General features: G+C 39.7%; 1 protein-coding gene across 1 annotated transcript in view; it reads left to right on the top strand.

The window, feature by feature from the left end:
- Positions 1-23,320, top strand: part of CDH12 (cadherin 12) — a 953,181-nt gene that overhangs the window by 840,168 nt on the left and 89,693 nt on the right. Inside the window, exons 8-9 of the mRNA XM_090049941.1 lie at positions 5,395-5,514; positions 13,099-13,266. Of these exons, the coding sequence (XP_089906067.1) occupies positions 5,395-5,514; positions 13,099-13,266 (288 nt within the window). The remainder of the gene's footprint in view (positions 1-5,394; positions 5,515-13,098; positions 13,267-23,320) is intronic.

Raw genomic sequence — 23,320 nt, 5'->3', positions numbered from 1 at the left:
GTAAATGGGATGCTTATCTTGCTGGGATCCTATGACCCCAGCTGATTTCCTGCCCTTTGGGTGGGGGGCTGGAGTCGATGATCTCCCGAGGTCCCTTCCAGCCCTGATGTCTATGAAATCTATGTTGAAAAGTACTGAACCAAGCACTGACTCCTGTGGGACACCAATGGCCACTTCTCAACAGGGCGACACTGATCTGTTCATTAGGACTCTCTGGGTCCTGCCTCACAACCAGCTTTGTACCCAGCTAACTGTCTCGCAGTTAAGCCTACAGTCCTCCAATTTTGTCGCAAGAATATTGTGGGATACCAGATCAAAGGCTTTTCGGAAGTCAAGGTATACAGTGTCAACCTCCTCTCTCTTATCCAGATAGCAAGTTACCTGATCATAAAAGGAGATGAAGTTGGTAAGACAAGACCTGCCTGTGATAAAGCCATGCTGGCTGTCATTCAGAATTCTACCTTCTTCAAGCCTATGGCACATAGACTTTTAGTGATTTTTTCCAGGATTTTCTGTGGGATAGAAGTTAGGTTAATTGGTCTATAGTTACCTGGGTCCTCCCTCCTCCCCTTCTTGAAAATGGGCACAGCATTGGCCTTCTTCCAGTCCTCAGGGACCTCTCTGGAGCACCATGAGTTTTGGAATGAGTTTTGGAACACAGGGGTTTTGCAATGACTTTGGCCAGCTCCTGCAGCATTCTTGGATGGAGTTCATCTCGTCCTGCTTATTTATATATGTCTCATTTTTTTCATACACCAGTTCTACAGCAACAGTAAGAAAGCAGTCATTCCTGCCCTGCTCATTCTGTATCCTGTCTGGCATAATTTTCCCCTTCGCCTGCTGAAATATTGAAGCAAAGTAGTCATTCAGGAGTTCAGTTTTCTTCTGAGTGTCAGTAACCAGCTGTCCTGAGTTGTGGAGCAATCAGGGGTGATGCACAGGGGGTGCATGTGAGTGCATGTGCACCCCCTGGGTGTGGCAGTGCACCCCTTACAAAAAGGCACTGCCAACACTGTGGGTGGCACCTGTGTGCAGTTGCTACTTTCCACACCGCTGGTGGCATCTGCAAGCGGTCTGCAATTGCTGCTGGCCGCTGCAAACCACCACTGCACTCCTGCTGCCACCTTCCACCACCGCCACGCCCCCCTGTTGCCTAGGGCATGCATTGTTCATGAGAGCAGTGGCTGCACACTCCCATTTGTTTTCCTCCTGTTCCCTACATACCTGAACAAGGACTTATTGTTGTCCTTGATTCCTGTTGCTAATATAGCTTCAGTCGCTGCCTTGGCTCTGGGGCAAGGCATAAAGCTGCAGGGGGTGAGGGGTAGGCATAATTGGAGGCAAGTGGGAGGTGGGGCAATGGGCAAGCTGCCTGCCTTTCACTGCCTGGCTCACTGCCTCCACAATACCTGCCGCCTACTACCTTCTCCTCTACTGCCTGTCTTCCACCATCTCCTCTGCCTGCCCCATCACCTGTCCTACCATGTGCCTCCTACTGCCTTCTCCACTATCTGTCCGCCACTGCCTGCCTGCTTTACTGCACCCCTTATAACCTGTCCTCTCACCACTTGCAGTAGTGGGCAGGGCTATATTTAAGATGATCCTCCAATAATTACATTTCATACATGGGAAATTGTAACAAATTTATGAATTTTTCATGTGTAGAATCTAGGTATGGGGAGGTTGTCTAACATTTGGGTAACTGCAGTATATTTATTCTGATTTCTACAGACCCAGACAGTAGCCCCATGACCCAATATCATGAGTCGTCATAAGTCAGTCCACTCTTCAAGTGGAAGCCCAGGGCAGGAAGCACCACATAAAATCTACTGTAAAGCATCTACTCTTTCACTATCAATACTGCAGAGCTCAGGATTTTTAGAATTCCTAGGAATGTGGTAGCAGGACTGATTTGGATCTCTGGCATCTCATGGCTTCAGAAGCATGTGTTCCTCATCCCTTACTTCAAGCAAATCGAAGGAAAGTAACTTCTGGCTTTTTATTAATTGAATCCAATTATTCTCTGAAATACACTCTCAATCTTCTCTTCTATTTAGAAGTTGACTCAAATGAAACCTGCTAAGGAGCCAGTAAACATGACCAACATTTTTAAAAAATTAATACATTGTTTAACTGTTCAGCTTTTCATAAACTCTCATGCTTCTGTATTCTCCTCTGTATGTAACAGGAAATCTCCTGTGACACCTTATCATTCACTGTAACTGAAGCAACCATGCACAGAATTAACCAACAAATTTCCAGTTCTTTTACACTATTAGTTCCAATGCCACCAGCACTGCTGACAATCCTGATAAGTAGATACATGCTGGGGGAAAGGGGAAACCTCCAAAAAATGTCAAACCCTTCTGTGATCAGATTCATTCTCTATCAGATTAGGTGGGGAAGTGGTGTTATTAAAACAAACTTTGACAAGTACATCAAAGTTAGTGTTGTGGACCTTAAATACATATCTATATCTACATCTCCATATAGCTATATATAGAGAGAGAAAGCAAGAGAGAACCCCCCCCCCACACACACAACATTACATTTAGCTAGAAAGAGAGAGAGAGAGTGAAAGAGCAAGAGAGGCACCTCCCTTTAGATATATATACACGTAATACATGCCTATATAACAATTCTGCAGCATTTGCAGTGTTCCCTGGGTACTCTTGGGGAAATGCCAGATGTTCTCAAATGTCTTTTGTTCTGAAAACCACATCATAATAGGAAGATTTTCTGTGAAACCATCTCCTCTCACATTTACTTTTGCATGTACCATTTCCTTTACTATTTGTGATTGCATAAATGAAGGTGGCAACGACAAATACTGCATACATGGAAGTGTAATATTAGGAAAGTAATTATTTATAAACATTGAGGAAGAACCAATTTTATGTGATGAGTTCATTCCAGAGGTTTAGAACTGCTGCATCATATGAAGTACGAGGGAAATGTAGTAAATGTATGTAGTTATTATTGGCATCAATAAAGAAGTTCCCTAGACAGCCATGTTATATTAAGAATTCACTATCAACTCAAATACACGTTTCTGTCTAGGTTGTCTGCTATCCTATGTACATCATTGCATGAGTACCCTGTATGGGAACAAAAGTAACTTCATTTTGTGTTTCCTACAGACATGGCTGATTATGAATATCTAGTATATGTAAGTACTATGTGAAACTGAATGTTCTGTTTCAGCAGTGCTGCTGTCTCTTGCTGGCCTGAGATGAACAAGACTGAAGCCTGGATTTCTTAGCCAATTCCCTAAATAAAATACCTATTTCATTGAAAATATATAGGCTGCTTGTTGGCCTGTATTCTAGACTAGAGAGTGTTTGTTTCTAAGAGGCTGAAGTGTAGCACTTGTAGTACAGTATTTATTGTTCTATTTGCAGGCAGAACAAGTCATTGCTTCCTTAAAGACTTGCTTCAATGCCAACTGACAGATTTTATTCTCATGATTGTTTGTTTGTGTGAAAAAATACCTGTTTTGTATGTGTCATGGTGGTATTCCTAACTTTTCATATCAAAATCTGGCACTATATTTTCAGCAACATCTATTATGCATGTAAGGGAAAGAAGATTTTTTTAGTTTAAAAAAATAACTGAACCTCTTCATAGGCCTTATTCTATTATTAATGTCAAACCTTCCCTGGTGGTGGGAACATCAGCCTCTAAACATGTTGCCTGGTTTTTCTTCAGGCTTAGTAAAATGGTCTTACTGTAAGCGATATCTCTAGAGCTGGAGTCACACAGGTGTCTCTTTCTGCGTGCAATTGTAAAATCCCTATTATCAGAAAAGGCAATGACTGCTGATACTAACATTTGGAGGGATCCCTGACTTGATAACTATATGAAATGAATTTCCATAGTGAGCAGATGCAACAAAGTAAACAGTATTGTTAATTGCCTTTGTTTAACTAATAGCAAAGAAACCAACATACTGAGTGAAACAGTGGAATAAACAGTTCAAGGAAGTTGCAAAACTTTCTTCATTGGAGGTTTTTTTGAAGAGGTTGGATAAGCATTGGGTGGAAATAATTCCTACATTCATGCTGGGGGTTGAATCAGGTGACCTTGAGGTCCTTATGATTCTATGGCTCTATAATTTTCCCTCAATCTAAACACCTCTAGGCAGATGTAAACACTTGATACTGGCTTTTTTCTCTTATATGATGAACATTAGCATGGATTTCAGGAGACTTTGGTAAAGATGTTAGGTTTCAGAGTGTCAGGCTCTCCAAAGAGAGCCCTACGAGGAGAGACTAGAGAAACTGGACGTTTTCAGCCTCCGCAAGAGAAGGTTGAGAGGCGACCTGGTGGCTGCCTATAAGTTCATCAGGGGGGCACAGAAGGGAATTGGTGAGTATTTATTCACCAAGGCCCCCCCGGGGGTTACAAGAAATAATGGCCACAAGCTAGAAGAGAGCAGATTTAGATTGGATATTAGGAGGAACTTCTTCACAGTTCGAGTGGCCAAGGTCTGGAACAGGCTCCCAAGGGAGGTGGTGCTCTCCCCTACCCTGGGGGTCTTCAAGCGAAGGCTAGATGTGTATCTAGCTGGGGTAATGTAGGCCCAGCACTCTTTCCTGCTTATGCAGGGGGTCGGACTCGATGATCTATTGAGGTCCCTTCCGACCCTAGCATCTATGAATCTATGAAAGTTGCCCTTGCCTTATTGGGCATTTGTACACATTTGCACTTGCATGGCACTGCGGCGCATGCATTTGTATAAATAGCTAAACGTGAGTCAGCGCTGAGAAAATGGGGGTGCTGCACTTTTGAATGAAAATACACTGAAGGTGTTTTAGTACAAAAGCACACCTTCATCATTTTCTGCACGCTGATGTGTATGTCACCACTTATACAACTGCATGTGATACAAGAGAATGTGCATCTGCTCACATGAAGAGCAGACTCGAGTAATTGAGTCTGCTTCAACATGTCCGATCTCTGGCATATCACAGTGTGAAAAGGTATGTGTATAAATGCCCATTTAGATCCTCAGGGCCACATTGCTCAAATTCCCAGTGAAGTTTTATTAAACTGGTAAAATTCCCAGGAGACCCAGTTTTCTTTAGCTTCCTCCTTCCTTCTGCCCTCACTTGCATTCCCTGTTGCATCTGACCTCCCCCTGTAGAAGAAACTAACTGCTTTCCCATCCAGTTTGCAGATATTAAATGGCATTTAAGTTCTTCTGAATACAGAATATCCATCTTGTTTTCTCCCTGGTGCTACTTACATTTTTACTGTTAAGAGTCTGAGACAGACATTGTTCTCTTCCTGTTTCCAAAGAAAAGTGGATTATAGCAAAGTCCATCAAAAAACTAGAAAAAATCCTTAATCTACGTTTTCTATTGGAAGTTAAAATGCCTGTATTTTTTGTAGGTGCTTATGTGCTTCAAGTCAAAGCTACAGATGCTGATGATCCCACATATGGAAACAGTGCCAGAGTGGTTTACAGCATACTTCAGGGGCAACCATATTTCTCCATTGATCCTAAGACAGGTAAACATTTCATCAGCAATAACATTATCCATTACCCTTTCAAATGTTTAAACTTTGATTAAGCATCCATGTGGTCAGTGTTTTTGGGTTGCATAAAAATAAATGCCTAATTTGATGATGCATCCAAAAGCCAATACATTTACTTTGGACATAGTGCAGTCTTGTCATCAATCGGGTTTGGAATAAATTGCCACCAGACATATAATTTAGAAGGTCTAAAATATGTATGGGTTAAAGAGGTCTTTCCCATTATATCGTCCATGCTTTTAAGGATGTATCTGGTGTTAAGTGCTGTGCATTTCCTTCCCCTTTTTCACATTTTATTTCCTTGTTTTTCATTTTATTTACTCTCTTGCTTAGATTCTAGGATTCTCAAGCAATAATTCTTTAGTTTCATATTGTTAATTTGAAATGGTAGGGCAAGTGATCAGTATCTGGCCTCTTTGCTGGAAGAAAGAGGTTATTAACCATGGTATCGTAGGTATGTGTAAAGAGACTGTAGTACTCAAGGACTGTAAGACTTGTTAATTGGGTGTCTTGTCCTATATTTCTAAATGTCATTCTTATTTCTATATTGAATAATTCAGAAAAGAAACTAAGAACTTGCATAGTGCTACAAAGGGTGTGTCTTGAATATATAGAAGAATAGTTGCCCACGAGTCCCTTTGAACACATGGAATTTCTCTTAGCAGTGAAGCTGTTCTTGAATGTCAGATTGAGTGTTAAGGAGCCTTTCTACCTGATTAATCAATAATTGGAGGTGGGAGCTGCACAGGACTATTAGTATATGATCTCCAAAGGGCAAGTTTCTTTCTCATATGCTCCATTTAGCAGGACATCATATTTCAGGATATGACCAGCATCTTTACTTTCAGAATCAAAATGTGACATTTTTAGGTACCCGGGGGAGGAAGGGGGAGACTTAACCTTAATGCTAACTGTTTGACACAGTCTTGTGGGGAATGGAGTGATGCCATGGTGAACTAGAAATCTTTTTCTTGATAAAACATTTCAAGATATCTTGTTCTAATTTGTAGGTACTTGGTAACATCAAGTTTTTCCTGCTATCCAGTCTAAATGTACTTTGCTGTTGGACCACACCCTAATCCTCACAGTAAGAGAGAAAAGGTGTTTTCACCTCTTCTTCTGAAGATTGCTATCATGTCTCTTCTTAAGCTTCTTTTCCACAAGCTAAATATCCCTAGCTCCTTCAGCTTCTCCTCGTATGACTTCCCTTCCAAGCCCTTTATCATTTTTGTTGCCCTCCTCTGAATCCTCTCTAACTTCTCCACATCCCTTTTAAAATGTGGAGGCCAAAACTGAATACTATAGAAGAAACCTAACCAGTGCTGAGAAGAGGCACTATCACCTCCCACATCTTGCATATAATGCTTCTGTTGATGCATCCCAAAACCAGATTTGCCTTTTGTGCCCCACTGAAAACTCGTATTGAATCTTTGATCTACCAACACTCCCAGATCCTTCTCCATAGTGGTGCCATCCAGCCAGTTGTAACCCATTTTGTATTTGTGTTTTTGTTTATTCTTCTCAAGCTATAGTACCTTGCATTTATCAGAAATGAACTTCATCCTATTAGCTTCATTCCAGGTTTCCAATCTGTCAAAGTCCTTCTGTATTGTGTTCCCATTCTGTAGTGTGTTCACAGTCCTTTGCAGTTTTGCCTTGTGGGCAAACTTGCTCAAGAAGCTTTCTATGCCAGAATCCGAATAATTAATAAACATATTGAATAGCAGTAGTGCCAGTATACACCCCTTGTTTGAGGTTATTGTAAGAGTTGTCTATTTACCTTATAGAAGTTTTCCCCAGCCCACATTTGTTCTATTTGTTTATAAGACAGTCATGCAGTCCTTTGTCAAAAGTCTTGCTGAAGTCCAGATACACTATATCCACAGAATTCCCTTCATTCATCCAAAATAGTTACTTTCTTAAAGAAGGAAATCAAGATTGTGTGATATAATTTATTCTTTGTAAATCCATGCTAGCTGCTTCTGATGGGCCTTTCCTCCCCTAGATACTTACAAATGGCCTTTCTTAAGATATGCTCCAATAAGTGTTCAGGTATTGAGGTAATGCTAACCAATCTATACCCCTGGGTTTCCTTTTTGCCTTTTTTAAACAGAGGCACTATACTGGCTCTTTTCCAGTCCTCTGGTACCTTGCTTATCTCTCAGAAATTCAAGAATACCATTGCCAAGGGCTCCAAGATGTCTTCTGCCAGTTCTTTCACTGCCCTAGGATGAAGTATATCAGGCCCTGCTCATCAAGGCTCATCAAAAGCTCTCTGACTGTCTCTCTTCTTATTTTATCCAACTTGTCCCCTTCTTTATGCAAATATTCCTTATTAGGCATCTGGCTACAGTTTAATTTTTTTTGTGAATGCTAAGGCTAAGTAGTCCACCTTCTTTACATCTTTTGTTAAGAGTTCTTCCTGGCTAGTTAACAGTTGACCCACAGCTTCTTTGGTCTTCCTTTTCTAACCAACATATTTATAGAACCTGTTTTCATTGTCTTTAATCTTCCTGACCAGGTAAAGCTAATTCTTTATCTTTGCCTTCCTGATTTTGTCTCTGCAGTTTTTCCTGTTTCCTGATAAGCTTCCTTGGTAACCTGCCCATTTTTCCATTGCTTGTATGCTTTATTTTTACATTTGAGGCATCCTAGAAACTCCTTGTGCAGCCACATTGGTTTACTGCCATTCTTCTTGTGCTTCCATCATGTCATCTTGTTGGGCTTCTAATATTGTACCTGTAACAGGCTGCATGGAAGGAGTTGCAGCTCCAGCTCCAGGACCACTCTGGAGGACTTATTCAGCTGACAAAGGTAACTAGTACAGGTGTGCAAAATGGGCTATATTCAATTCAGATTCAGCTCGAGTCAGTGACAGTGATTCAATTTGTTGATTCATATCACTGTCCGAATTTGATTTGGCTGGATCCAAAGATTTGATGCTGATTCAGAGAATCCATGATTCAGGCATAGTCATGGCTTTAAATGTTTTTTCTACATACCTCGAGGTACCAGGCATGGCTCATGAATGCTGTGATAGTGGGGCAGGTGGAGCATCCCAGAGGAGCAACCCCCCTGCCCCCGTGCTCAGTGACAGACCTGGAAGTGGACCAGAAATACTTCTGGGTCCACTGCTGAGCACGTTTGGTACCCCCCCAACCTCCCTGGCTTGGTGATCAGCTGTGGGGGAAAGCCAGGTCTCCCCCCCGCCCCCAGATCCAGGAGTCAGCAGTTGCTGAGCTGTATGTAGGATGGAGAGGAGGGGGCCCGTGCACTCCCCGGCTGACCCAGAAGTGGACCAGAAGCACTTCTGGTCCACTTCTGGGTCCACTGCCGACTGCGCCGGGCACCCCTCTGAGCTCCCAAGGGGTGTTCCATCTTTCCCAGTATCTCAGCATTCATGAGCTGCCTGGTACCTTGAGGTATATAGAAAAAACATGTAAAGATGTGTTTGTCTGAATCATCAAATCTCTCTGAATCTTTTTGAAGAGATTAAAGGATATTCTTATTTGATTTGGATTTGGAGATTTGGCCGCCAAATTGGATCGAATCAAATCAGTGACTGAAGCTTTGCAGAGCCCTAGTAACTGGTTAGCTCTGTGGGAGGTAAAAGACTTCCAGAGAGAGCCCATGGGGGAGACAGGAAGTCCAGCCATGGGGTTGAAGATGGAAGCCTGAGCCAGGACACTCTCTATAGTTCTGAGAGACTATGAAGAAGCCCAGAGAGATGCTGAGCGACTGAGAGTTAACAGAGTGATTGGGACTTGCTAAAGTATGGGCTGGTGGTGGCAGACTCAATTCTGGGCCCTCTTGTTGGTCTGAGAAAAGACCACACGCTACCTGTTTCTTTGTATTGTTAATTGTCTGTGTTCATTTTTGCATGGAGATAATTTGCCCTGGAGAAGCAGAGACAATAAACAAGGACTGCAGGCAAGTAAAGATTGTTTGAGCTGAGTAAATCCTCAACCTGCTAAAATACCCTTCAGGAGCTCCCAGCACTTTTGGGTGCCTTTATCTTTCAGTCTGACCTTTTGTTGCAAAAGGTTCAAAGCAAAGGAATCAGCCGCGAGGGCGCTGATACTATGCAGACAATAGAGAGTCTGAAAGCCACCTCAAGAGAGATGATAGACATAACCACTCTAAACTCCATGAGGTGTGGGAACAAATATTCCCAAATATTTGATAGCCTTATCCCATTTCTCCTATGTAGAAAATAGCTGAGAAGTTGAAACACTAGTATTTCACAGTCCCAGAATATGTCTCCCTTCTGGTGTTTTTGATAAGGAAGAGGAGTACAGAGCCTTTTGGGAGGATACACAAGGTAATGGCAGAAATAGAAAACAGAAACATTAATACATAGATAAGAAGATGGATATTCGGGGTTTTTTAACAACACATTCATGTTTGACAATATATTAGGGGTTAAAAATTTTGGTTTGTATTACGTCGTGGCACACATCATTTTAAGCCCAGTTGAATGCAGTTGGCTCAATATGGACCCAGGTCCTATCTTCAGGATTGAGACCAATGTTTGATCAATTTTAGCCAGTTGGAAGCCGCAGTGTTATCATATTTCCAAATCTTCGAGTATTATCAAGTGCTAGAAATACAGTTGGTTTTATTCTAAAACCTTGCAGGAAGAGGAACGTAAATGCATTCAGTACAGCAGGAAATGTGTGGAGACATATTTCTTAGAATAAGCCTTGAGAGAACATTCTCCTGTTCTTTGTAAAATGAAGAAGAATACTAAGGGCTTTGTCACATGGATCACACAGCACATGTTACATCTATACAGTATTAAAGTTAGAAAATGTTCTGATCATGTTTATTATGATCTCTAACAAGCATAGCTTGCTGATTGCCCCAGCTGTACACCAAAGTCTTGAACTGGATCTGGTACAGTTCTGGGCCTAGGAATGACAAACGGCTGATTGTTAGCCTCAGCCCTGCATTGAGTTTGTTCAAGACTCTGGTGTGATGTTGTGGCTAGGACCAACAATTAGCTGATGGGAGCTGGGGGATGTGAGAATCAGCCCCCTGCTTTCTCTTGTCACTAATTTGAATACACCACTCAGAATCTTTTTCCTAGTTGCCCAATACCACCTGCCTCTGTAAGCAGGATTAGGCAATGCTGGAGGACTGCAAATTGTTCATATTTTCTCCATGATGACAGCTGAACATGTGTTACTTAAAACAATCTGGAGATGCTCCTCCTGTGAAAAGTTGCAACTTTACAGTGACACAAGTGCACTTAGCATGTGTTTGAGTGTTTGAACACTTGGATGTTCATATTTTAAATGCATTTAACATGTCCTAAGTGTAATGTGCAACATGGCCCTAACTCTTCTTGTATTCTATTCTTTCTTGGCAGTCATTACTTTAAACAACTGTTTACTCTGGTTAGTCTTAAATAAGTTCTTTGGCCCTCCTATATAATACATGCCTTCCAGTAGAAGAAGTGGTTTATCATTTAGTCTTTTAATATAGGGTGAGAGGTGGAGGAAAAAATGCCTATGAACTATTTTAGACATTAAAATTATTCTCATTGATTTTTACTGGAGACAGAGATCTCTTATAGAAAAATTGCAGAATACCCTCAGACTTCCAGACAGGAAAACCAGTGGCTGATTAGGCACTTCGGTTCCAGAATGACAGCCAATTCTTCATTTACTAAGGACCATTAGGAAGATTTTAAACAGAGTTGAAGCGACTCCACGATATCTAAAAGAGTAATGTAAAAATCAAATGAATTGCACCTCCTGGTCAGGAAACAGTCTCTGCTTGTTCCACCAAGTACTGCATATATCAGAGCCTTTCCCCCTTTGGGGGTATATTTTAATTTTCTTTTTACCTTTATTCATATGATAAGAGAAATTATTAATTTCCATAGCTCTTTATTCTTTAGACTCAATCTTAAGAAAGATGTTGTAAAACAGTATAGATGTAAACCTGGGGAAAGAGTGTTTTAAGTGGAAAGCTGATCAGGTTTTTCCTCTTTACAAAAAAATTGTTGTGATAAAAAATATGTTGCAACTTTTCCTTTCTATTTTCAATCCCTAATACATTATTTTAGCAGTGATACACAGTGCTGACACTTCTTAATGTTTTATTCACTTTTTACATCTGTATTTTCAGTTACTTTATCTGTTTTTGAACTTTATAATTTGATAGTGCTGCCTTGCCAAGCAAAGACCATTTTACAATATTGTATTTTTAAAAAGAATGACAATATGTTGCTTCAGTGCTATATGCATGTGTGCCTAATTGTTTCAAAAAAGGAGTAGATGAAAGTTATTATTTTTCTGGGTTTTTACAGTTCCCAGAATGCCATGGCAGGGTAGGAGGGAGGACATGATTATTAATTGTTGTTATTACCACCATCAATGTTAGAAATGGAAAAAAAAAAAACAATCTTATTGTTATACAATTCAATTTAATAGGAATTTTTGATAAGTTGAGAAAATGGCAAATCAAATCAAAAGTTATTTCTAGACTCCTAACAAGCATTATAAACTAATTGATTCCATTCTTACTGGTTGACACACCAGCTGTTAATTGCTAGAGAAATAACAGGCATCCCAAGAGAGTGTTTCTTATCACACTACCTACATTATAACACTAGAAAGGAAGACTGCTTTTAAAACCAACCAGCCAAACATTCATAAATAAGAATTTCTGAAATAATAATAATCCTTCTCCAACTGGCTTGCTTCATAACCACACAGGCTGTCTGCATTAAACTGCCTGCACTGAACCATTTTCAGAGACTTATTGCTTAATTATATTGCATTATATGGGGCTGGTTTATGACAAGATAGCATACCTTTCTGAAGGAATTGGGCCACAAGCCACACTTTTAACATATGAGAAAGTAAGTTATTGAAGACCTACGTGTCAGCTGTTCAAACTGAATTAACTAATGATTAATTTTATATTTAGTAGTGCAAGTAGGATATTTACAATAGCTTTTCAAACAAGCAAAAGGTTTCAGCACATTCAGTTGTCCTGTCAGGTGATTATTTGATCATCTAACACTTCCATGTGTAAAAAGGGATGCTACTTAGTTAGTGAGCATCTCCGTTTTGGTAAAGAAGTGGGGTGTTCTGTTTGCCTGGAAATAGTAATGGCTACTCACATCTTTCTGCATTTCTTTTTTCAAAAGTTCACACCTTCTCCCATTTAAGGATCTGGGCTGCTCCTCACAACCTTTCCTTCTTGATGTAACAGACATTCATCCTCTCCTTATTTACACCATTAAAGAAAACATGCTTCTCCATTGAAACTTGTAAGTCTTTAATTGACTGTCTCAAGAAATAATTGACTGTCTCAGGAACATAGGGCTGGAAGAGACCTGAAGAAATTTAGACCAACCCCCCACTCAAGGCAGGATCATCTCTGTCAGATGATCCCAAAGAAATATTTGTCTAAACTGCACTTAAAAACTCGCTGTTAAAGCTATTTAAAAAAAATTACTGCTTACAGCATTATATAATCAGTTGACTTGCAGTCAAAATGCTTTTCTTTATATGTACTGGATTTCTCTCTTTTTCCTCCAAGGTGTAATAAGAACAGCTTTGCCAAACATGGATCGGGAGGTTAAAGAACAGTATCAAGTACTGATCCAAGCCAAGGACATGGGAGGACAGCTGGGAGGACTAGCTGGCACTACCACTGTAAACATCACTCTCACAGATGTAAATGACAACCCGCCCCGGTTTCCGAAGAGTATGTTTTATTCTATGTTAAACATCAATTTCCAAATGACTGTGGTTTATGATATCAATGTAAATAAACCTTTTAAAAAAATGAGAGTTGGAGGCCAGGCAGCAGGGAGACTAACTCATGATGAAATAATTTGAAATAGATTTTTTTATCCATTATGACTGAGGAAAAGAAATGATTTTACAGACTAGAAGGTCCAGTCATGCAGATTTTTCGATACAAAAATGTATTGGCATTTTACAAGATCTGATCCAGAGCTGGTAAGTTGCACCTTTTTTCTAAAACAAGAAAAAGATTTTGGAAGTTCAAGCAAAGTGGATATTACTCTTCAAAGCCAGGTACAGATATTACATTTTTATCAATATGGGTGATCAGAAACTGGCCTATACCCATAACAGAAAAGAAGTTTGGCACAGAAAACAAGTCTATACCCAAAACAGACCAGAAGTTTGGCATGCTTAGGCCAGTTAAAAAATGGTGGAACCCTAGCTAAGATTTGTATACCCACCACCCACCCACCACCAAGGGTGGATGTGTGTTTTGTTCACTATTGATCTAAACACACCACTTACAAAAAAGTATGTAATTTAGATTTATTTGACCTTGGGCTTTTTTAAATGTCTGTACCTTGCCCAAATGATTTCTGATGGTAAAATCAAAAGTAGTACTGGTTCCTGTCTAAATACAATTCGTGTGAGAAGCGGGTTAAAGTCTGTTGCACCCAATTAACCTATCAAGGTTTATTCTGTTTTGGAAAATACTCTTAGCAGAAAAGTAGAGATTTCGTACCAACAATTTATATGATTTAGTCTAAATTAGGCTTTTTCAAAAATGTGTTAATTTGGAAAACGTCTGAATGAATTAGCACCTGATTTTCAGAAGTGTTATCACCTGCATCTCTCTTTGAAGCTTAGCAGAGTTGTAGCTGTTCAGCATGTCTGAAAATGAGGTCCTTAAGAGTTTACTTGAAGTAATAAGCTTTGCAAACGTTAAGCAATCCCAAGCCAAGGACACATGAGTAACTGGTGCTTCCTGAATCGGGGGAGGGGGGAGGGGGCAGAGTGCACCTGCAGAAGCCACTGACCCTGTTGGAGGGGAACCACCCCTACTGACAGCATCAGTGTTGGTTGTCAGAGAGGACAAGTTCACCCCCTACCAGTCACCCATGCAAGGACAGAAAGCAGACATTCTCATATAATCAGAACAGAATATTTTGTGAACAAGTTGGAAATAAAATGGCACTGCTTTCCCCCCACTATTTATATAGCTCTGAGTGTAATGAATTGCAAGCCTACTTTGTGAGGTATCCATATTATATTGTAATTACATGTTACTGGCCCTCAGTCAACAGGACCTGAACTCATAGAACCATACCTGTGTTGTTACAACAACATAATTTTCTCTCATTTATAAACATTTGACCTATCCTTCTTCAGTAATGGATTTCATGACATTTTAGCGGAAGTCTCAGAACCAACAGAAAGCTCAAACACAACTCTCTAGTGTGACTAATTCATAGCTCTCAATGTTCTTTTTTATGTCAAAGTTTCTACGCTCTTTACTGTTATGGGCTTGAGTCAGCTCTTGAACTTCTCTTACAATATAACTCTGTGGCTTAATAGACAGAAGGCTTTGAAAGTGTAAAGAAAAATATATTAACATCGCATATGCCAAACAATATTTTTTCCCCCACAGAGAAACAATGAGATTCTTCTTTTTTTTACACCTCCATGAAGACAACCTTGAAGATTTTATTTAATGTATATACTGTAGTTATAACTTTTCTGTCTAATCATGGCTGTTTGGGAGCAAAATATCCCCAAAAGTTCAAGCTTGTCTTCTTTTCTATACCCTACTGGAATTCTTCTATTATATCAAATGCCAAAGAAACTAAATAATAGCAGTTACTTTCAACAAAGGAGAAGAAGGAAATTTCTAAGATGAACATTTGTACTAGATATAAACATCTATTATGGCCTACAGCTAAAATATCAGAGGTTGGAATATTCCAGTGAATTGGGAGAGGCAAGGATTTTTGAAGGTGTTGTATTTTATTGGACTAACTGCACAAAAAACTTTTCCTCTAACATAATTCCTGGACTGCTGTGAGTACAACATCACTCCACCCCTATTGAATTAGGATATAATTTCTCAGGATAGTCATTCACTGACGCAGACTTTGTTAGGTATGTAACCCAGGGAATGTATCTAGGCATGGGAGGAGTAATGACTACTGTATCTAGGTATGGGAGAAGTAATTACTACTGAAGCAGAACAGAAATAGCAAACGTTCTGGTTAATGGAAACATATTCAGGCAGAGTAAAGGATTAAGTGAATTTAACTTGGCATGTCATGCATGTGAACTTCTCAACAGCACACTATTGCATAGACATAAAGACAAATGAAGATAAAGGAAGGAAATAATTCAAGCATCATAACTGCATTTTTGTTCAGTTGATTATTTCATATTGTTTTTCTTTTCCCCTTGAAACTTCAGCTTCTTTTAATCAGGACAAGTGTTTAATAGGGTAGATTGCTTACCCACTGGGTTGTCACTGTTTAGAAGTCTCTAGTGCCTAATCTCTGTTTTGTGTTAATAAGCTTCACTATTAAGCCCAGTCCTGCAAGACCCCTGAGTGCTCTCAACTTGTTCAGTGTGAGCGGGGACACTCAGAACCTCACCAAGATTGTTCATTAATGGAGCAAGTAACCTAATAAGTTCCTGTGCCAAAGATGCTGCATGCCCTATTATATTATGGAATGACAAATTATTTATATAACAGGAAAAAGTTTAGACTTATTTTCTGTGTTTAGCTAGAAGGATTATATTTTTTTCCAAAAAAGTGAAAGATCATATATTATTAATGAAGAAACTATATTGAAAAACTACATATAAAAGAAACTACATAGATAAATAATGCATTCCATGTTTACGAAACACACACAAGAAAGTAAATAGAACCTTTGCTTGCTGAGGGTATCTTAAAAAATCAGGCAGGCTTAGCTGCGCTATGAAATTCAAGTGCTGGAAGACCGTGGATTGATCATGGGTTTTTTGTTATATATAAAAAATGTGTTTTATATATATATAAAAACTGTGTTTTAAGAGTATTCAGCAGGGAAGTCCCACGTTGCATATCTTTAGATAATGAAAAGGACCAGTGAAAAAAAAGGGGACCTCCAAACTGTTTGAGCTGTAGCTCTTGACCCACATTTCAGAAAACAAGAGAGTTCATGACAGAATTCTGTATTTATAACTGGAAGGAGGAATGGTTTTCCTTAGTAGAAGTATGCCTCCATGGGGGTTTTTAATGTGTATTTTAACAGCCTATAACAGCCTTTCTAAATGACTTTACATCCTTTACAGACAAAGGGAAAAAATAATTTGTAAACATTTTCATAGCCAAACATGCTCCCCTCTGCCCCCCCCCTTAAAAAGAAGGATTTTTGTCTGATGGGAGGGAAAGGGGACCTTTCTTCTAAATTAGATCAAGAAAATGAATGTACTACCTCTCAGGTGAAAAGGAGGTGTCATATTTGTATGGAAAAAAACAATGAGAGCAATTCACACTTAAATATTTATTTGGTGATTTTTCTGTTTAAAAAGGAACTGACACTCATTCTTTCCTACCTAGTAATGCATATGATGAATGGTTAAGAAAAAGGACAATTCAGCACATCCTGCCTTGGACCTTGTGGACTCACCCATAACACATTGGGTGCTAGATAGTTTTAAGCTAGCCTTGTGGATGGTTGTGGCTGATTTCCAACTGTTAAAATATGCTTCAGAAGAAGACTGATGGGTTGTATTTACTTCACCACTTAAATGACAAAAGCTGTATAATTAGCCAATATAAATTATACATTAAAGAATCAAACCAATTAAGTGAAGTGGTTAATTCATATTTGGTAATGTTACTGTGCTTCAGCTTTCCTGTCTTTCTCTTCTGCTCAATTATGACAGAGTGAATGTGAAAGCAATTTAGAGAAATAAAAAGTTATATACAGAGCAATAAATGCTTATAGGAATTGTTTATTTCAAAGGAGCACTCTATTTTTATCTTAATATAAGGGAAATATTATTTTTTTAGAAGACAAGGTCCAGCTACAGAAAAGGAGTAATTAAATACTCAAAAAGTATGCTGTTGTATTCTGATTTCAGCAAACTAGGGACCGCCATAAAATGTCTCTCTTGGAAGTCAGGTTAGTTATTTCTCACAATTTTGACACCCTCTTAATTAACTTTTTATTGAAAAGAGCTATTCAGATAAAGAAGAGTTTTACAAAATCATTTCCAAGTCAATAAATGGCTTATGACTCAGGCTGGTTTTCGTACTTTAAAAGAGTGATTTGAAATAGTTTGCATAAAAGCCAAATGAATTGAGAATTGGATGGTTTAGAGAATATTAAAGTGACATCAAGCCCTTCACCTTTTTGGTCCTAGCTGAAAATCTGAAAGTCAGCTCACTGATGAACAGAAACTATTCTCTCAGGGCTGACTGGAGGCCGCGTTTGTAATCTATTGATGGATTTGTAGCAGTTACTAGTAGAGAGGATTCCACATGACAGAAGAGCTACTCTTGCCAGACTCCTTTCACAGGCATTCCCATGGAGACTCAGAAAGATGGCTTGCATGAGAAGTGAGTTCCAAAGGCACCAGCACCATTCAAGCCTTTAATATGTGTCTAAGTGCAGGAAAATGACTGAGGTACCCAGGGATGACTGGTGCCTCCTGAGTCTGGGAAGGCATAATTTGTGGGCAGGCCCAGGGGTGGGCCAAAAGCCCCATATCCATGCCTACATTTTTGTGCTGTGGCTTAGTGTCCCTCCCCCTCCCCGCTCCCAACACACCACTGCCCTGCACAGCAAAAAACCTGTCCCATCCTGAGCAGTGCCAAACCAGGGGCCAATTTTGCGGGGGTGGGGCACATGTGCCCCGCCCCCTTGCCCTCTCTATTAGTCGCCTGTGGAGCTACCCTTAAGGCAAGAGGAAGTAGGAATTTACTGAACATTAGCTGTTCTAAAATAACTTCTTTTGTATACTCTCTTACCATGCAGAAACTGAAGGTTAAATTGTGGTAGCTTAGCTATAAGGTAAAAGGGGATGGAGACTTGCTGTGTACTAAGACAAAATTATCACAGCTTTGCTTTTATGTGTTACTGGATATGAGCATGCACACGGGCAATAACAGTAGAACAGCTGACACATTGTAAATCTGTCTCCCCTTTTACTTCCCAGTAATTCGCCAAACAGAAAGAAAATGATTTTTTTTTCATTCCATTGGCTGAGAGCTCTCCCATGTCACTGCCAAGGACTCAATATAAGGAAGCTTGCACTTTGACTGCCTTTGGGTTACTGCATGCATTCTGTGGATAAATGGAAGACTTCAGTCTTCAGGGCTGTTGATACAGCACCTTTCACATACTCATCCTCTGCAGGCAAGCAATACAGGGAACACACCTGAAATAAATGAAGTTGATAATTTACTAAATTTAAAAATATTGTTTATAGCTGCATTTTCAGTACCTGTATGAGGGAGTGGAAAGCACAGTTATTAAATTTGTAGATGACACCAAGCTGTGGGGAAATGTGGGCACATCTGAAGACAGGGCAAGCATCCAGAATGACCTTGACAGGCTGGTCCTATGAGCTGAACGCAATCAGATGAAGTTCAATAGGCATAAGTGCTGGGTCCTTCATCTGGGTAGGAAAAACTTTCATCATAACTATACAATGGGTGGTGGTTCACTGGCTGGTACTGCATCTGAAAGGGACCTGGGGGTGACAGTCAACCAAAGGATGAATATGAGTTGTCACTATGATGAAGTTGCCAACAGGACACATAGAGCTTTGGTGTGCATCAGCTGATGTGTTGCCAATAGATCTAAAGAGATGCTTCTCCCCCTCTATTCAGTGTTGGTGAAGCCACAGCTGGAGTACTGTGTACAGTTCTGGGCACCACACTTCAAGAAGGATGTGACTAAGCTTGAAAGAGTACAGAGAAAGGGGCCAGGGGGATAGGTCCTATGAAGAGAGACTCTAGGAACTGGGCCTGTTCAGTCTGAGTAAGACAAGACTGAGAGATGACTTGATAGCCACCTACACATATGTCAAGGATGAACACCAAGGTCTAGGGGAACAACTCTTCACAAAGGCACCTCTTGAGAGGACGAGATCCAACGGGCACAAGCTAGTTGACGAAAGGCATAGGATAGACATAAGGAAAAACTTATTTTCTGTAAGGGTAACTAGAATCTGGAACACACTCCCAGTAGAGGTGGTGCAGTCACCATCCTTGGAGGTGTTCAAGAGGAGGCTGGACAAGCACCCCATGGAGCTCATTTGAGCCCAGTTACCTCCTGCCCATGGCAGGGGACCAGACTCAATGATCTTACAGGTCCCTTCCAATCCTTCTATTTTATGATTCTCTGAAGTAGATATCAGAAAAAAGCCGGGTTTTCTACTGCTTGAAAATGCTCTCATTTTCTTTTAAAATTTTACGACTTTAAGTAAACCATATTTAAAACATACTGAAAGTTGACCCCCCCCCCCAACCTAATACCTGACTACCCTCTTCTTTCACTGGTCATGTAGGCAAGAGTCTGATTAAGGCCATATGGTATAACAAGGTAATTCGGATAACATGCACATGTAATTTTTCTAAAGGAAAAAAGTATTTGGTTCTACAGTTTCTCTAGACCCATGGAGGGTGGGATTAGGAGGGGTTGAAAGAAAAGCATGCTGAGATGCTGGCAGCCTGTGCAGCAGCTTCTCTCACAAGGCAAGTGTACAGAAATTTGGTCTCCTGGAAATACTTTCCTGGGAGCCATTTAACTCTGATTGTTCCCAGGTTATATTTCTCCCAAAGCAACCAATTTTTGCTCTTGGAGAAAAATCCTCAATGTCTGTACATCTATGGTTTCTCCTGGGAAATTGGAATGTGTTTCCAGGAGACCAAACTTCTGTATACTAGTCTTGTGAGAGAAGCTGCTGCACAGGCCACCAGCATCTCAGGACTGCATTGTTGACTGCCGTCATCTGTCACCAAAGCAGGCTGAGCTATGTGACAAGGGCCCCTTTGCATCCCAATGCTTATTTAGGGGCCTCTCAATAATTTTTTCTACCAGGAAGACTGGGAGAATTCTTTCAGCTCATTTGAACATGTGTATGCAGCCTAGGTCCACAGGCCCTCCCACACTTGAACTAAGGTATCCTACCTTCCACAAGATCATTTTAACTACTAGGCTCTATTACAACCTAAGATGGGGCTTTCAAGTAGTTTCACATTAACCAGACACATTTTTTGTGATTAGGTAAATAAAATAATTGCCCAGCTGTAACCCTGAAAATGTATGGTGAAAGACAAAATGTGAAGGGCAATATGGTTTTTCCATGCCTTTTTTTGAGACTCAGTCATGAAAAGCAAAGCCGTGAAGATGGCATACAGTTTCAGCATTTGTTTCTAAAGATATAGTTGTAACTATATAAGTCTTTTACTCACTTTTTATACTACCAGAAATGCTGTGATGACACCAAATAGGCTTTGGATTCATACATAAATATTCACAAAACCTGTTGTACCACTATAGCATTTCCCTATGACCCATGCAGCAGTTCCATAAGAAAAGACTTACCACCAACCTTACCACATCCATTCTTTGAGTCAGTACCATTATACTGTACTCTGATTCACTACATCTATCTTAACTCCTCATCACTTCCCTGTCCTTTTAATCAATTGCATTCAAAATATGTTGTGGTTGACCTTATCCTCAAACAAATAAATGGAACATCACTTTTGACCATCTGTACCTCTTCTACTGTTACTGCATACTACTATTATTTCTCCTTCCTGACCTCCCCAACATCTCTGTCTTCAAAAAGCTGCTAATATTATTTCAGTTACTCTTTATTCTGGTCTGCTCATTATCTTTGAATCCCAATCTGGCTTCTCCTATGTTACCACATGAATGTCTATCTTCTTGTCCACATCATTCAAATATCATTACAACTCCGTTCTTGCTGCCTGTCAGCTCTTTCTTATTGCTTGTCCGCACCCCTGCAGTCTCTACCTTGCCAACAGTTTCAAGGTAGTCAAGTTAAGCAGGTTTGAGGACTGGAGTCTCTACTTCGTTAGCTCATTAGCTACAAATTATGTCTTCCTATGCTTATGTAGGACTTAACATAGAGATAAGTCAACTCTTTTTGAATCCTTTGTGTTACCAAATTAATGAATGCCATACAATAATTATTGTATAGCATTTACTGGTTAGAAATTATTTTACAAACAACAACAAACACATTCTCCCATCATACCCTTGATATTAGTGGAGGATTATTTTCATCTGTAACATGAGGATAATTGAGACCCAGGACAACTTGCTGTTTTTCCAAGTCTATACAGTACATCTAGTCAGTGCGAGAGTCCTTACTCAATACTGTGATCAGTACCCTAAGTCATGCATTCTTTCTATAAAAAAAAAGGATCAGATGACCATAGAGATGCACCTGCTTGTTTAGAAGTAAAAATTAAATCATCTGATCCAGTATGTGCAAATGAACAAATGTTGGGTCTTTATTCCGGTTTCCATTTAAATTAAAACCAACTTAATTTCAATGGAAGGGAATTAGAATTCCCATATCAGAATTTCTTAACCTTCCGCAATGAGATTTATCTCAAACAGTCTTGGGAAAAAATTCCTTTTGCTTGCCCTTGGTGGTCATGTATCAGTGCTGGCAATTCCTGATAAGCAAAACAAATCTCAATTAATGAAAATGCTTTTTAAACTGAAGAAAGACATAACCTGAAACCCTCCAGAAAGAAATGAAATAAACCCGAGAGAGACAGATACTCAGGTAATACAATATCTCACATGGGTTTGATATTTGCTAAATTTCATGTCTGCTTTATTGCTGCCGATTTTTGTTTTTAGCTTTCACAAGCGTGCCTATCTAGACAAAGCTTTCTAAAAGACTGTTTAAAGTATTGACTGAATGAAATAAAACCCCTTATAACAGTATTCAATTGAGAGCAATTGAGTGCTCAGCAAAATCAGACCAGGTAAACAAGAAGTAACTGTTCTCACTATTGGAACAGTTTTAGTATGTAGATAATTTGTCAATAGATAAAATATAGTAATCTTGTAGTTCCCAGAAATACAAAGATAAGTATTTACCAAATAATAGTTAAAAGGTAAATATTATCTATCTATCTATTATAAAGATGGGATTATTAGTCTATACTTACCCAGTTTATTTTCCCCTTATCATCTGCTTTAAATGGTAGCTGGCCGTTAATAGCAAGATTTATAGGTTAATTATTTTTAAATGCTTAATTATTATAGTAGATTGTCATCATTAATAATTATATCTCACATCTGTTGCCTTCAGGATGAAAGGTATAAACAGAAATACTTCAGAGAAATTCAGCAGCCTCTAGCCTGGCATTCATTGTACCCAAAGACCTTTTCTGCCAGGAATGGTGAGAAAATTTGAAAATGGAGGGGGTGTTTGGGGAGATGGAATGAAATTACCCATGTTAGACTCTCAGGGCACCACGCAAGAGCTAACAGCATCACTTGATCTTTGATAGCAATGGGTAGCAAGGGGCAAAGATCTAACAGCAGGATGCTGTCTTACAGTGTGCTTACAGTGTGCTGAGGAGTTTGATTCAAAACTGACTCAAAGGGAAGAGTTCCACTTACTGCATCACTAATGCCATTCCCAGCAGCATCTGCTGTTTCCTGGAGGTCTCCCATCCAAGTACTAATTCCATTTAGCCTTTCTGTTTCTGAACACTGTATTTATGTTTCTGGGAACACTGTGTTCATGAGGGTATAGTCCAAGGCAGTATGATTACAAACCATGTGCAGTTACATAAAACTAGAGTCACATTGGTTTAAATGGCTGGATTTTCAAAAATATTCATTGCCTTCAATAAAAGTGAGATGTCAGATCTCATCCCTCAGCTAAGCAACTGAAAGAGGTAACCGGGTTTTCAAAATAGTTCATTATTCAATGGTTCCCAGTAAGAACAATGGGAATGGCTAGATGCT

This window comes from Crocodylus siamensis, chromosome 5, assembly GCF_052110815.1.
Source record: "Crocodylus siamensis isolate JL-2025a chromosome 5, ASM5211081v1, whole genome shotgun sequence".
Lineage (NCBI taxonomy): Eukaryota > Metazoa > Chordata > Crocodylia > Crocodylidae > Crocodylus > Crocodylus siamensis.
The sequence above is the reverse complement of the archived record's forward strand: the minus strand, read 5'-3'. Positions and strand labels throughout refer to the sequence as shown.